General features: G+C 49.7%; 1 protein-coding gene across 4 annotated transcripts in view; it reads right to left on the reverse strand.

The window, feature by feature from the left end:
- The window catches only part of KIF3B (kinesin family member 3B), a 95806-nt gene that overhangs the window by 77983 nt on the left and 1348 nt on the right, over positions 1-16475 (reverse strand). For 2 of the 4 annotated variants that reach the window (XM_051845118.2, XM_051845120.2), the window contains exons 2-4: positions 15986-16107; positions 9694-9876; positions 8440-8552 (exon numbers count right to left, since the gene is read on the reverse strand). In XM_051845118.2, coding sequence (XP_051701078.1) covers positions 8440-8552; positions 9694-9876; positions 15986-16107 — 418 coding nt within the window. Of the gene's footprint in view, positions 1-7465; positions 7732-7982; positions 8153-8439; positions 8553-9693; positions 9877-15985; positions 16108-16475 lie in introns of those variants that run through there. The other 2 variants (XM_051845122.2, XM_051845121.2) reach the window with 2 other exon arrangements.

Genomic DNA, 16475 nt, shown 5'->3' on the forward strand with positions numbered 1-16475 from the left:
GGTGCAACAACCCACGGCACATCCACAGCATGGAATACAACTGCAGTAAGGAAGAATAAAGGGGGTTGGCGCTGTGGTGCAGGGGTAAAGCTGCTGCCTGCAGTGCCACCATCCCATATGGGTGCCGGTTCAAGTCCCGGCTACTCCACTTCCAATCCAGCTCTCTGCTATAGCTATAGTCTGGGAAAGCAGAAGATGGCCCAAGTCTTCAGACCCCTGCACCCACATGGGAGACCCAGAAGAAGCTCCTGGCTCCTGGCTTTGGATCGGCACAGCTCTGGCCATTGTGGCCAATTAGAGAGTGAACCAGAGGATGGAAGACTTCTTTCTGCCTCTCCTCTCTCTGTGTAACTCTGACTTTCAAATAAAAATAAAATCTTAAAAAAAAAATAAAGCAGATCCAGCACTGTGACATAGTAAGCCAAGCCTCTGCCTGTGGTGGCAGCATCCTATATAGGTGCTGGTTCAAATCCCAGCTGCTCTACTTCTGATCCAGCTCTCTGCTTATGGCCTGGGAAAGCAGTGGAAGATAACTCAAGTGCTTGGGCCCCTGCACCCATGTGGGAGACCTGAAAGAAGCTCCTGGCTCCTGGCTTTGGTCTGGTTCTAGAACAGTCTGGTCCTAGCTGTTGTGGCCATTTAGAGAACGAACCAGTACATGGAAGACCTTTCTCTCTGTCTGTAGCTCTCCTTCTCAAATAAATAAATATCTCAAAAGAGAGAGAGAGAGAGGAAATTGGAAAAAGAAAGAAGAAAAGAAAAGAAAGAGAGAGAGGGAAGCAGGGAGGGAGGGCAGCAGGGAGGGAGGGGGAGGGAGGAATAAAGCAGGACAGGCACTCTGGTCTAGCGGCTGCAATGCCCTCGTCCCACATTAGAGTGCCTGGATTTGGTGCCTGGATTTGGTGCCTGGCTCCAGTTCTTGACTTCAACATCCTGCTAATGTGGACCCTGGGAGTCAGTAGTGATGGTTCAAGTAACTGAGTTCACACTACCCATGTAGGAAACTAAATGGAATTCCTGGCTTCAGCTCGGCTCAGTCTCAGCCATTGTGGGCATCTGGGAAGTGAACCAGCAGATGCGAGCTCTCTGTTGTCTATCTCTCAAAAAATACATTTTTTTGTTTTATAGCTTCAAAAAAAAAAAAAAAAAAAAAGATTTCACTATCAACAAAGGCAACAACTTGGCTAGAAGTACCCTAGCGGATTCCAATCACTGTGTGATTCAAGTTACCTAACAACATTTTTTAAATGAAGAAAAAGAGAAGAGATTGGTTGCTGGGGTTGGGGCTGGTGTGTGTGGGGGCAGGTGGGAGTGGTGATAAACTGGCAGCATCGTCTTGGTGATGGAGCCCTTCAGGATCTCAACTGTGGTGCTGGGCACATAGGCCTGCACCCGTGATAAAAATGCACAGAACTAAACACAAGCACACAATATAAGCAGAAGAGGAAATCTGAATAAGACAGGCAGATTGTATCAATGCCCATATCTCGGTGGTGATAGTGTATTATACTTTTGTAAAATGTTGCCATTAAGGGAAATCCGGTGGAGGGTTACTAGGATTTCTCTGAATTATTTCTTAAAACTTTCAAGAGAACCTCCAACTACCTCAATAAAACCTTCAAAGAACAATTATGAAAGATTTTAAACCACAAGGTAAATGCAGCAAATAATTCAACAATCCACAGACCCTTGACCCCAATTAGCAGGTATAACACTTTGATTTGTTTCTGGATTTTAAAAAAACACACATGAATAACAGTTCCTCCTTTTTCCCTCTAATGTGCTCTTATGATGATTACCCCTGCATAATCTGCACAGACACTTGGCCTTTGTTTCCACAACTGCGGTATCATTCTGCTGCTACCATCCCTACCTCAAAGGCTGGTTTTTTTCCCTTTCTTAAGTTGTACATCATGTGCACAACATGATTGTGGGGAGCAACTCGGACTAGACTAAGTTACTGGAATTAAGACTTATTCTATGCATCTGCTCTTCCACAATATGGCGCTGAGAAGGGAGAAACAGCTTCTACACAGCTGCCTCCAGTTCAACCAATAAACTGTAGGACCTGCTCCTGATTGGAGGAGAGCAGCGTACTCGGCGTGTGGGCAGCCGAGTTGGGATTGGCGGAAGAGGACTATAAAGGAGGAGAGAGACAACATGCACCAGGAACATCTAAGGGGAACATCTATCTGAAGGAACACCTGTGCAGCCCCCGAGAGAGCCGGCTGGCGGTGTGCCGCTCCCCTGCGGAAGTGGGGAAAGTGGCCAGGGGGAACCGCCCTTCCACGGAGGTGGAAGGGACGGCAGCCAACCCGGGAAGAACCAGCAGCAAACCCGGGGAGGGCTGAGCAGACAAAAGAACAGCGCAGGGTCCTGTGTCGTTCCTCCATGAAGAGGGGGAGCAACATAATGGTGCCGTGACTCGGATATGAAGCCTAGGCAGGGCTTAGTGTCGTTCCTCCACGAAGAGGGGGAGCGACACATGATGACTTGATACACATGTCTATAGTTAAATGATTAGCACCGCCAAGCCAATTAATACGTCTATTTATAGGGCTGCTGACAGGATCCAAGGGATTAACACAAGCAAAGCATTTTAAACAGTGCTTGGCCTTCAGAAGGCTCTCAGGAAATGCTGGCTTCCATCACCACCATCACTCTCATCCTGCATGCAAACTAACTCTACTCTAGGTTTCAGAGATTCGGCCACGCTGATCGTGTGAGTGGTGGGGTCATGCTGGCTTCTCCTGAACTTTTCCATTTCATATGAAAAAGGTGCAATTTACCTACCTACCGCCATCTTGCTAGATATGGAGGTTGCTCCAATCCTCCATGCATACAACAGTGCTGAAATGGGCACACCACTCATACTCCACACTCAACCCAGCCTTTCGCTCAGCAGACCTCTTCCTCCCAAACCTTCAAGATCAGTCCCCACTCCCAAACCCAGCTCCTCGGGAATGGCTCCCTGTCCCAGCGCTCCTTTGCCACCCTTGGCACACTGATATATTCCAACCGTCACCCCTGCCCTTGGCATTGTTCACTTGGGAGGCTGGGGACCACTGCAGACTGCTCACCACGATTCCCACCCACATTGTCCTAGCCTGGGCCAAGGAAACCAGAAGCACGTGTTTCTCTACGGCTGGCTCCGTGATGTTCATCTTGCAGCCTCTAATTTTCTGTTTACATGACACATGTGGGAAGTGTTTACTGAGCCTTATTATGTACCAGTCAACGTTCCCATTGCTTGATTTGTACTAAGTCATTTCATTGCCACAGGAGTCCTATGAGGTGAGTATCGCTGCCACTCTCATCTCCCATGAGGAGACAGCTTACAGAGGAGGCACAAAGAGGTTAAAGAACACGCCCAAGGTCACAGGGCCAGGACCTGGTGGAGCTGGGACTTGAATGCAGGCATTCTGCTCTAGAACCTATGGTCGTAGCTACTGCACTCACTCCCATCTCCACCCTATCATCGAGCACCTCCAGAGTACAATCTGGTTTTCTGAGTCTCAGCCTCCTGCACAGGCCTTAACACACAGTCTGTACAATGAACAGTTTCAGAGTGAAGGGATGAGAGGGATTCGGGGTCCTCACCAGAACGACCGGATCAGGTTGCCAGAAGCGAGAGGGAGAAGAAATGAGAATCCTCTGAGCACCTGCCATGGGCCAGGCCCTCGGCTGATCTCCTTTCAGATTCAACTTGCGGACTGGGAAAGGAAAGCAAGGCTCTCCTGGGCTCCGGGGCAGCTGACATGTTAGCATGACATCAGGCATGACCTGTGCCTTTCCTGACCTCTTGGAAGAATTCCAGATTTGGAACATCTGTCTCTTCTACCCACATCTGGACCTACACACAGCTGTCCTGCTGGGGCATCAGTTCTGACCTAATAAACAGCAACAGGTCAAGGCTGACTTAATCATGTGTTTCTAATGAGGCAGGATATGTTCTCTGGAAAGAAAGGGGGGAGAGGGACCTTGGTTGGAAGGAGAGTTTGAGCCCTGACTGTGCAGCCAGGTCAAGCCCTCATCTTGGTTGCTACGCAGCGAAGGAAGGCCCGGTGAATCCCTGGGGCTCTTTATCACCACATCCATGCTGAGACTACCCAACAAACCAGGGTTTCTCTGCGCACAGCAACCAGTTGTGTGGGACCAGCACAGAATACCATGCTGTGTGCAGAGGACCCAGGGCCACAGACAGGACAGAGCCTTGCTCTTGCTGCTGAAAGGCTACCTTTCCCTCCAGCTCTGCATGGCCAGTTCCCCATCCTTCAGGCTGCAGTCTGCCAATCATGCCCTCCTCGGGAGGCTGCAGCCAGGGAGAATGACAAGCCATGTGCTCAGATACTACAACCTTTATGCGTGAGAATGGGTCAACAAAAAAGCCCACAGCCTTGCAACACCAAGAGTCTGGTGAATGACAGCTCTGCTGGGCTACTCACAAAAATCGATTATCCCCCTTCTCCTAGAATCTTTTTTCTTTAAAGATTTAGTTGAAAGGCAGAGCTACAGAGACAAAAAGAGAAGTGGTGAGGAGAGAGAGAGAGAGAGAATCTTCCATCCACTGGTTCATTCCCCAAATGACCACAGACAGGGCTGGGCCAGGCCAAAGCCAGGAAGCAGGTACTCTATCTGGGTCTCCCACATAGGACATGCAGGGGCCCAAGCACTTGGGCCATCATCCACTACTTTCCCAGATGTGTTAGCAGGAAGCTGGATTGGAAGCAGAGCAGCTGGGACTGCAATTGGCACTCCAATATGGGATGCTGGTGTCACAAGTGGAGGCTTAGCCTAATACGCCTCAACACTGGCCCCAGGAAGTGCTTCTTAAATATGTGTTGAAGGAAGGAAGGCAGCTGCCCAAGGGCCCTACTCCCCCAGATTGCCTCCAGGGTCTACATCTTCCCTACTGGCCTTCCTTTCCCACAGATTCAGCTTCCTCAAATCTACCCACAATTCTTAGAACTCCATGGACTGGGGTTGGTGCTGTGGCACAGTGGGTAAAGCCGCCACCTGCAGTGCTGGCATCCCATATGGGCACCGGTTTGAGTCCCAGCTGCCTCACTTCCGATCCAGCTCTCTGCTATGGCCTGGGAAAGCAGTAGAAGATGGCCCAAGTCCTTGGGCCCCTGCACCCGCGTGGGAGACCCAGAGGAAACTCCTGGCTCCTGGCTTCGGATTGGCTCAGCTCTGGCAATTGCAGCCATCTGAGGAGTGAATCAGCGGATGGAGGACCTCCACCTCTCTCGCTCTGCCTCTGACTCTCTGTAACTCTTCCTTTCAAATAAATAAATAAATCTTTAAAAACCAAAAAATAATTCAATGAACAACACACACACACACACACAAAAAGACTATGGGGAGATTAACAAATGTTTGAGCAACGTCCCCAGCTGATTTTTGATTTTTCCATGCAGCACTGTCCCTTCCTTTTCTCACTAGGATTGTGTGCTTTTGCTGGCTTTTTGAAACTTGCATTAGGAGACTGCATTGGAGCTGGTGGCTTTTTTGTCCTCCTGACATACTGTCAGTTGGGTCCAGTCTCCATCTTCTGAGGGCAGGCTTGGCTTCTGGCGATAGCTCCAGGTCATCTAGAGGTGAAGAGGGAAAACCAAGCAGGTGCTCCAACAGGACTATCCTCTCTGGGATCAACAACGATGGAGATTAGAATTTGCTTTGATTGCGTGTGCTCAGTAGCTCATGAACTAGCTCTACAAAATCCCAGAAAGGAACTGGCAGTTTGTTAAAGGTACAGCTATTTAATCTACGGTGATTAAGAACAGGTGTTAGGGGCCGGTGCTGTGGAATAGTGGGCTAAGCCTCTGCCTGTGGTGGCAGCAGCCCATATGGGTGCTGGTTCATGTCCCAGCTGCTCCTCTTCTGATTCAACTCTCTGCTTATGACCTGAGAAAGCAGTAGAAGACAGCCCAAGTGGGAGACCCAGAAAAAGCTCTCGGCTTCTGGCTTCAGATTGGCTCAGCTCCAGCTGTTGCAGCCATTTGGGGAGTGAACTAGCAAATGGATACCTTTCTCTCTCTCCCTCTCTGTGTCTGTAACTCTCTCAAATAAATAAATAAAATCTTAAAAAAAAAAAAAAGAATAGGTGCTTTGGTGAGGAAGGGCTGGTATTATGGCACAGCAGTTAAACTGGCACTTGCTCACAACATCAGCATCCCATATTAGAGAGCCAATTCAAGTCCCAGCTGCTCCGCTTCTGATCCAGCTCTCTGCTAATGCACCTGGAAAAGCAGTGGAGGATGGCCCAAGTGCTTGGGCCTCTGCACCCATACTGGAGACCCAGATGGAGTTCCTAGCTCCTGGCTTTTGCCTGGCCCCAATCATTGCAGCCATTTGGGGAGTGAACTTGTAAACGGAAGATCCCTCTCTGTGTCTCTCCCTCTATCTCTGTCACCACGCCTTTCAAACAAAAATAAATCTTTTTTTTTTTTTTTTGACAGGCAGAGTGGACAGTGAGAGAGAGAGAGAGACAGAGAGAAAAGTCTTCCTTTTGCCGTTGGTTCACCCTCCAATGGCCGCCGCGGCCAGCGCGCTGCGGCCGGCGCACCGCGCTGATCCAATGGCAGGAGCCAGGAGCCAGGTGCTTTTCCTGGTCTCCCATGGGGTGCAGGGCCCAAGCACTTGGGCCATCCTCCACTGCACTCCCTGGCCACAGCAGAGAGCTGGCCTGGAAGAGGGGCAACCGGGACAGAATCCGGCGCCCCGACCGGGACTAGAACCCGGTGTGCCGGCGCCGCTAGGCGGAGGATTAGCCTAGTGAGCCGCGGCGCCGGCTAAAATAAATCTTTAAAAAAAAGATCAGATGTCTTGGGGGTGAGCAATTGGGACAGTGGATGAGACACCTATGAGGATGCCCACATCCCACATCAGAGTGCTTGGAGTAAGTCCCAGCTCTACTTCTGATTCCAGCTTCCTGCTAATGCACAACCTGGGAGACAGCAGGTGATGGCTCAAGGTCTTGGGTTCTTGACTCCCACTTGGGAGACCCAGAATGAGTTCTAGGCTCCTGCCATTGGACTGGCCCAGCCAGTGGCATCTGGGAAGTGACCCAGCAGATGGAAGATTTCTGTCTCTCTGTCTTTCAAGTAAAATGAAAAAGAACAGGTACTTTGGAGTCCGACTTCCTGGATTCAAACCCAACTCTGCTAGTTCCAGCTTCCAAACATTGGGCAAGCCACATCACTCCTCCCTACTTCCATTTTTTTGTGTGTGTGTAAAGCACAGATGACAACACCTATCTCTCAGACTCTCAGAAAAATTAAGTGAGTCAATACCTATAAAGGCTGAGAACAGTGTCTGGCACATATGAGCTCTTGTTACTAAAGATTTGCAGACAGACCCCAGCGGCTCACACAGCAGCTCTGTGACCTTGGGCAACTCACCTAACTCCCTCAGCTCAGTTTCTTCCTTGTAAAATGGAAACTGATAACAACACCCACTTGAGGAAATTTCGCAAGGGCTTAAATGAAGTGTGTGAATAATAATAACAACAGCAACAACCACATTGCTTGGCTGCCATGCACCTTGTGGGCTGGGAGGAAGATACCAGGACTGCTCTTTCCATTAAACCGTGGAGGAAAGCCAGGCCAGAGAGCTGGAGTGCTTCGTCAGTCTCCTGAGAAAGGCAGGGCGAGGTCGGGGCTCAGGACCACCTTCCTCCTGTGCTTGCTTCTCCACGTCCGCCTGCCTTTAGCTGCCAAGTGCCGAGAGCTGTGAATTGAATTCAGGCTTGAATTCAGGCTCCTCATGCCCCCTGGCCCCAGCTCAAGCCCATGTTCTTCCCTGCCACACTCCAGCATCAAGGGCAAGTGTACTCTGTTAGTGATCACCATCCAAGTAGACTGTAGCTCCCTGAGACTGGGGCTGGGTCTTTCTTACTTCCACGTGTCACCTTCGGCCTCTGAGCAGTATGTCTCCCGCACGACAGAAGCTCCATAAATATTTCACAGCCTGGGCCTATGACCTGCTAACCTATTTTTTTAATAGCTCCTACTGCAGCGTAATTAATAAAGCACAGCCCGTAATTAGCAGGATGACATCACTTCTCGGTCGGCACCTGAAGCTGTTCCCGAGCAGCCGCTTCCCTCCGCACCTTGTTAAGAGGGAGGTAAGAAGGGAGCGATTCTCACGCCTGGAGGAGGAAAGCGAGACTCATGTGACAGCACAATGTGCTTTTTATAACATCCCTTATCAGCCGATAAACTCTTGCTCAACCTTGTGGCGGGTCAATGTCCCACCATGTCAGGCGTTAAGACGGGGAACAGATCACACAGGATCCCAAGTTCATCAGACAGAGCGCCTGCACCTTTGGTCTCATCCATCAGGGTGGGGTAGTCGGGGAGAGGGCCAAGAGGGCACTGAACGCCCAGGAGCCCCACGCCGCTCCCTCAGCCCAGAAACGTCACCCCCTCCAAGTACCTCTGGATCCACTGCTCTTTGTAGGAGGCGCTGAAGGAAAGGCCTGCGAAAAGCTCCGACTTATTGAAACTCACGTGGAACTGATCCCAGAATGGGCCGAAGGGGTTTCCTTCCTGCAGAAAGACAGTGGAGGAAGGCTTAATCCAAGGAGCCAGAGGGATCGGGTGGAGGAACTGGGCGGTGGTGGGGATCAGGTTCAGGCCAAACCCTTGGACAGGGTAAGTCTGCTGGGCCCAGAGTGGCGTGGCTTTTCTGGTTCCCAGCAGGAGACCCTCCGTGTCTGAAGGTGTCTTTGCTCCTTACTTGTCATGCCTCACTGACACCGCAACACTGGCCGGGGAGGGGCAGACTCTGCATTTAGCACAAGCACTTGAGCTCCAGGAAACTTTCAAGACCAGCTACATCAGTGCCCTCATTGTCAAGGCGGAAGCCAAAGTCTACGGAGGGTCAGGCTCTTGCTCAGGTCACACAGCATGGGAGGGCTGTAAGCCAGGCCTCCTCTCTGAACTTCATAGCTGTCCCAACCGCTCTCCCCGGACTTCAGCGTAAGCACTGAAAGACTTGGTGGGAACTGCCTTATTCCCCAAAGTGCCAGAAACTTACACACTTCTATGAATAAAATACAACAGCTAAACAAAAACTGAAACAAATGACAACCAAAAAATTTAATAAAGGAGAAAAACAGAACAGCTCCTCATCTACTCACTGAGGGTCAGGAAAATATTTAAAAGAGTAGACGATGGTGCCAAATTACCTAGGACTGAATGCTAGGTCCAATTCGTGTTTGTTGTGTGACCTTGGGCAAACACTGAGCTTCTCTGTGCCACACTCAGAGCCTTCTCTGTAGAATAGTGATATCAGTACTTTCCTCATGGAGCAGCTTGAGGATTAAATTAGTCAATATGCATAAAGTTCTCAGTCTGTAGCTGCCATACAGTAAGTGCTATGTATTAGCTGTTTGTGCTACCATGACACCTGTAGCTCACCAGCACGCTCACACCTGGCCCTTATGACACCTGGTGAGCCACACAGAGCAGGCACTGGCATCTGTACTTTGTAGGCAGAAATAAAGGCTCAGAGAATCTAAGAGAATCTAAGAATGCCCAAAGTGACAGTCCAGAAATGAACTCACATCTCCGTCTTCCTACTCTAAGCCCTTGTGATGTCTCCCCTCATGTACTGCCATCACATGGTCTTGGGGGCCCAGAGAACACGGGACAAAGCAGAAAGGACTCCCAGCCCCCCAGGACCCACCTTCATGGGGCACGTTTTCTTATCCGGGCTTCGCTGGGCTGCAACCTCAAAGCAGTATGCAACCCGCTTCTCGGGGGGCCAGTGAGTGGGTGCCAGTTTCTCCATGAACTCTTCCAGGCTGAGGACCCGATGGTAGGCCTGGAGGGGCTCCAGCTTGAAGTACTTCTGGTAGGACACGTGGAGCTGCAGGGAGAGGAGGGAAGGAAGGAAGGGCAGAGATCCTGCACACGTTCCAGGGGCTGCCTCAGAGACAGCAAAATAGCCCGCACTCCTCAACCCGGACAGTTCAGACTATGCAAAAATGGAAACCGTTTGTCAAGAGACACCAAAGTTGGGACAGACACATAACAGTAGAACATGTCTGCAAACTAGAGAACAAACAGCAACTGTGGCGTAGCAGGTTAAGCTGCTGCCTGCAGAGCACGCATCCCATATGGGCACTGGTTCAAGTCCCGGCTGCTCCACTTCTGATCCAGCTCCCTGCTAATGTGCCTGGGAAAGCAGCAGAGAATGGCCCAAGTGCTTGGGCTCCTGCACCTCATGGGAAGCCTAGGGGAAGCTCCTGGCTCTTAGTTTCAGATAGGCCCAGCTCTGGCTATTGCAGCCATTCGGGAGTGAATCAGCGGATAGATCTTTATCTCTCTCTCTTTCTGTGTCACTCTGCCTTTCAAATAAATAAATTTTAAAACAAAACAACACAAAGACTGCTGCTGTCTAGTTAAAAAGACAAATGACACCAAGAGAAGAGACGGGCAATGGACGAGATGCATAGCTCACAGCAAAGGACCTCAAACAGCCAACCTGCTTGAAAGATGGACAGCCTCCTTGGGACCAGGAAAAAGGAAATCACCGCTCTAATGGGCATCACTTTTCACCCGCGAGGCCAACAAAAAATTTACAAGCTTAACTCCAGCTGTTACAGAGGATGGGGTGAGGGGGAGACAAGTGCTCTCATACACGCCTGGTCAGAGACGCACACATGTGGAAGCAGCACTCTGGGATGTGATCTGTCAGTATCTTATAGAATGTCAAGTGCTCACTCTACCTGCTGGTATCTGTTCTGGAGAAGTTCCTGCACTTTGCACCAATAGATGGGTACAAGAAGGCTCAATACCACACGGCAGTACAAGGGTGCTTTAAAAGTTTGTGCAAAATAGAATGAAAAGGTAAGTTTATTTTGGTTCAATAAATTTTTTCTTTAAGATTTTATTTATTTGAGAGGCAGATTTACAGAGAGAGAGACAGAAAGATGTTCCATCTGCTGGTTCACTCCCCAGATGGCTGCAACGGCTGGCACTGGGCCAGGCTGAAGCCAGGAGCCAGAAACTCCATCTGAGTCTCCTACGTAGGTGGCAGGGGCCCACGCACTTGCGCTATCTTTTGCTGCTTTCCTGGATCATTAGCAGAGAGCTGGATCAGAAGTAGAGCAGCAAGGCCTCTCATACGGGATGCTGGCATTGCAGGAGGCGCTTAACACCAGCCCCAGGTGCAACAAAAATTTTGAAATCCATGAATAATTTTTTCATAATACACTTTTCCATGAACTCTTTGAAGACCCTGGAAGATGTCACACGGAATACATTAAAAGCTTGATAGTGATTAGGGGACTAGGTTTGCCCCAGGGATGAAGTGAGATTTTATATTTTATAAATTTTTGTTTTATTAACAAAAAGAGAAGATGAAGCAAAGATGAGAAAATATTACTGATGATCACTCTAGTGGTGGGTACTTGTATTCGTCTCTATATTTCATATTTTAAAACAATTCTTAAAAGAGCACAGAATAGGCCGGCACCGTGGCTCACTAGGCTAATCCTCCGCTTGCGGTGGCGGCACCCTGGGTTCTAGTCCTGGTTGGGGCACCGGATTCTGTCCCGGTTGCCCCTCTTCCAGTCCAGCTTTCTGCTGTGGCCCGGGAAGGCAGTGGAGGATGGCCCAAGTCCTTGGGCCCTGCCCCCGCATGGGAGACCAGGAGAAGCACCTGGCTCCTGGCTTCAGATCAGCGCAGCACGCCAGCCACAGCGCACCAGCCATAGTGGCCATTTGGGGGGTGAACCAATGGAAAAGGAAGACCTTTCTCTCTGTCTCTCTCTCTCTGTCTAACTCTGCCTGTCCAAAAAAAAAAAAAAAAAAAAAAGCACAGAATAAAAAATAGAAGCTGGACTTTATTCTACAGGTCAGGGTTTCCCACACATGTCCCACTCATCTGGGTAGACAAAGAGTTCTGTAATAAAAAGTCTCCAGGGTTAAACAGCCTGGGGAAAGCTGTTTCAAGCTGATTTCTTTAATGTAGGACTTCTTGGAGCCTTTATGTGTGTGCTGTGTGAATGTGCAATTGTGCACTGTCAACCTATAAATTTGGGGGTATGGGAACCTAAGAATATAATTTTTCTAGCTAATTTAAATAGTGCACCCTTCCTGCATGAGCTATTGGCATGCCAATGAATAGACTTTGGCATCTTTACTATTAGCAATGGGGTGTTTTTAATGAAGGATTTTAAGCAGAAATTAGATGAGACTTGCCTTGTTTGAAAGATCACTTTGGTAGCAAAAAAGAGACTTATATTGATGGTAAGATCAGAAGAGAGAGGAATTAGAAGGCCACAGCAAAGATCTTTTTATTTGTTCACATACACACTGTTTTTTAAGATTTATTTATTTATTTATTTGAGAGGCAGAGTTATAGACAGAGAGAGGGAGAGACAGAGAAAGAGGCCTTCTTTCTGCTGGTTCACTCCCCAAATGGCTGCAACAGCCGAAACTGGCCCAATTTGAACCCAGGAGTTTCTTCCGAGTCTCCCATGTGGGTGCAGGGGCCCAAGCACTGAGCCTGCTTTCCCAGGCCATTAGCAAGGAGCTGGATCAGAGCAGAGGGGACTTGAACCAGCACCCATATGGGATCCAGCACTGCAGGCAGAGGCTTAGCCTCCTGCACCACAGTGCCAGTCTAACTTACACTTTCAACATGCATTCACAGGCACCTCCAACTTGTGCACACGAGCTGGGGAGGCAGGGACAGGTAGAGGATGCAAAGGGTGGCAAAGCCAAGGGTCCGGGGGCTGAACGTGTGTGTGAAGGAAGGCATTTAGGATGACCTCTAGGTTACGGGCTTGGTACCCTGCTGAAGGGACATGGAATAGGCTAAGGCTAGGAATCCAGGCAGGGACACAGGTCAGAGGGGAAAGTGTCAAGTTCAGTTCTGGCTTTGTGAATTTGAGATATCTGTGGGACATACATTAGACTCAAGGGTCTAGGAGTCAGAAACCCAGGCCCGTGGTCAGAGGGAGTGTGGGCCTCAGATAGATTTGAGCAGTCATGGGGAAGAATAACAAGAGTCAACAGAAATTTATAGCACAGCAAGTGATGGCAATAATAGCAACTCATATTTATTGAGCGATGATTTAGTGCCAGGCGCTGCACTTACCATTTGACATGCACTGCTCCTCTAATTCTCCCACCCCAGTACTAACCAGGCCTGACCCTGCTTAAGCTCCTAAGAGCTAGGAAAATAACCATCTCTAGTTTACTTATGAAGTCCAGGCAAACAGAATCGAGATGGCTCACAGAGGGCACAGAGCTAACAAGCAGAGAGAGGGGACACAGCAACATCTAAACAGTGGGTGGAGAGAGGAGCCCACACGAGAATGCAAAGAGGAAATGCTCCGGCTCAGGGCTGTGGCTGGCACAGGTGCTACTATGGAAGCCTGGGGAGCAGAGAAGTTCAGGAAAGAGGGAAACCACAGGCCAGGAGCCACTGGGAGGTCAGGGGAGATAAAGACTAAGAAATGATCCCTGGATTTAGCAATTCTGAGGTCCTCAATGACCTCAGCCAGAATGGCCACAGTTAGGGAGGAGCCCAATTGGGGCAGGTTGAGTAACCCATAGAAAGCAAGAAATGAAGACTCAGAAAGACATTTGGCATTGGAGGCAAGGAGACAGATAGCAAACTAGTCAGAGGGAGACAGATGGGCATTGCTAAAATAAAACAGTGAGTGCAGGGGCCAGCCTTGTGCCACAGCAGAATAAGCCACTGCCTGCAGTGCCAGCATTCCATATGGGCACTGGTTCGTGTTCCAGCTGCTCCACTTTCCATCTAGCTCCCTGTTAATGGGCCTGGGAAAGCAGCAGAAGACAGTCCAAGTGCTTGGGCTCCTGCCATCCCCATGGGAGACCCCAGTGACGCTCCTGGCTTCAGCCTGGCCCATTCCAGCCCTGGCCATCACAGCCAACTGGGGAGTAAACCAGCAGATAGAAGATCTCTCTCTCTCTATTTTGAATAAATAAATAAATCTTAAAAAAAAAAAAAAAAAGATGGAAAAAAAAAAAGCCCGGACACTGATGGCTGCCAGTGACTGAGCATTTCCTGTGACCCAGGCTTGCCACACTGATTAACTGATGCTAAGATGAATACGACAACATACACAGCATTCAATACTCACCATAGGAGAGAGGAACAATTCATGCCAGCCCATTTCACAGATGAGCAAACTATGACACAAAGAGGTCAAGTACCTGGCCCAGGCCACAGAAACTACTAAGTGTTTAGGCTGAGCTCAGGTACTCTGGCTTCTAACCTCTGTTAACAACCTCTCTCAATACAGGCAGGCAAAGGAAAAACTAAAACTGATGCAGAGAAAAGACTGTTAAGAATGAAAATGTGGGGCTGGCGCAGTGGCATAATAGGCTAAGCCTCTGCATGCAGCGCCGGTATCCCATATGGATGCGGTTCATGTCCTGGGTGCTCCTCTTTTGACCAAGCTCTCTGTAGCCTGGGAAGGTAGCAGTAGACAGTCCAAGTGCCTGGGCCCCTGCACTCATGTGGAAGACCCAGAGGAAGCTTCTAGCTGCTAACTTTGGATAGACCCAGCTCCAGCCGTTGTAGCCGTTTGGGGAGTAAACCAGCAGGTGGAAGACCTTTCTCTCTGTCTCTCCCTCTGTCTGTAACTCTGCCTCTCAAATAAATAAATAAAATCTAAAAAAGAAAATGAACTGTTTTGTACATATTAAGTATAATTTCTGATGTCTTTAAAAGTATTTGTTAATTAACGAAATACTGAGTTCCTATTGCCAGGTCCTTGGGAATACAATATGAATGAAGATGGACACGGGATCCTTAGAAGACACAAAAAACCACAAGGAATCAGAGGACACTAAGCATCACCATGCCAGCCCTCATGGGAAGAGGTGTCACTGGAGCCAGACTGCTGGGTTTGTGGGAATTTTTTTTTTTTTGAACATTTATTTAAGGGGCCAGCCCTGTGGCGTAACAGGTAAAGGAACCACCTGCAGTGCTGACATCCCACACGGGCACTGGTTCGAGTCCTGGCTGCCCCACTTCCGATCCAGCTCTCTGCTATGGCCTAGGAAAGCAGTAGAAGATGGCCCGAATCATTGGGCCCCTGCACCCACATGAGAGACCTGGAAGAAGTTCCTGGCTCCTGGCTTCGGATCAACACAGCTCTGGCCATTGCCATCAACTGGGGAGAGAACCAGCACATGGAAGACCTCTCTCTGTCTCTGCCTCTGCCTCTCTGTAACTCTGCCTTTCAAATAAATAAATAAATCTTAAAACAAAATTATTTAAAAGGTAGTTGCAGAAACAGAGGAGAGACAAAGACAGAACTTATATGCGCTGGTTCAGTCTCCCAAATGGCTGGATGAGACTGAAGCCATGAACCTGGAACTCCATCCCAGTCTCCAACTTGGGTGGCAAGGGCCCAAGCACTTGGGCCATCTTCTGCTGCTTTCCTGGGTAGATTAGCAGGTAGCTGGCTCTAAAGTGGAGCAGCTGGGACTTGAACTGGCACTTAAATGGGAGGCTGGCGATGCAGGTGGCAGCTTAACCCACTGTGCCACAATGCCTGCCCCTGGGTTTGTGGTCTTGAACATGTTATTAACTAACTTGTGCCTTAGTTTTTCCTTTGAAATCAATTATAGCTCCCATTGTGTGAGGATCAATGGAATGACTGAGACAAACAAGTCAGGACTGGAAGCAGAGGTTTCGGGTTGAAGCTACATGATCTGGAATTAGACAGACAAGGACTTGAATTCCAGCATGTAGTATCCACATGCTGCATGGCCTTGGACGAGTTACCTAACCTCACAGGGATGTGACAGGGAGGAGTCGGCTAATCCTCATGCCGTGCTCACAACAGTGCAGGCACTCGACGGTGCTGGATGAAGGACCGCCATTGCTATTCTAGAGAGAGTAGTTCTGGATGGGGGTAGGACAAGCTCAAGGGAGCCGGAGGCAGAGTCAGGGTCAGGCAGGGTGAACAGGGGGAAGTACTCACATTGGTGAAGGGAGGCTTGTGGTGTTGGTACTCAATCCAGGGGGGGACAGCCAAAGTGCGGTTCAGCAGCTTGGCAAATGCCAGGGAGCCCAAGAAGTGATCAGCCTGGTTCCCAAAGCGCCCTGGAAACGGTACATTGCAGGTGAGGTGAGGCCTGGGGCAGTGAGGGCGCTAGCATGGAGGGCTCCTGCGTGTGGACCCATGGGTGGAGGAGGACCAGGACGCGGACAGGGGACACGGCAGCATGAGAGCAAGTCTGGATTGCTGGCCGGATGCCCAAGGCCTTCCAGGCCCTGCTCCTTCCGCCTAGCCTCTTCTGACCCTTGCTTTTCCCCAGGAGGCTCCACATCTCCTATGCCCGCCCCTGCCTTTGTTCTGCTCACTCAGTAAGGAGTGCCCTGCACCTGCATCTCCACTCCCTGCATGAGGAGCACCACTCACTCCCCCTCCTCTGCCTCCCACTTCAAGCTCCTCACTCCTCCTCAGAGGT

The sequence above is a fragment of the Oryctolagus cuniculus genome, chromosome 11, assembly GCF_964237555.1.
Source record: "Oryctolagus cuniculus chromosome 11, mOryCun1.1, whole genome shotgun sequence".
NCBI lineage: Eukaryota > Metazoa > Chordata > Mammalia > Lagomorpha > Leporidae > Oryctolagus > Oryctolagus cuniculus.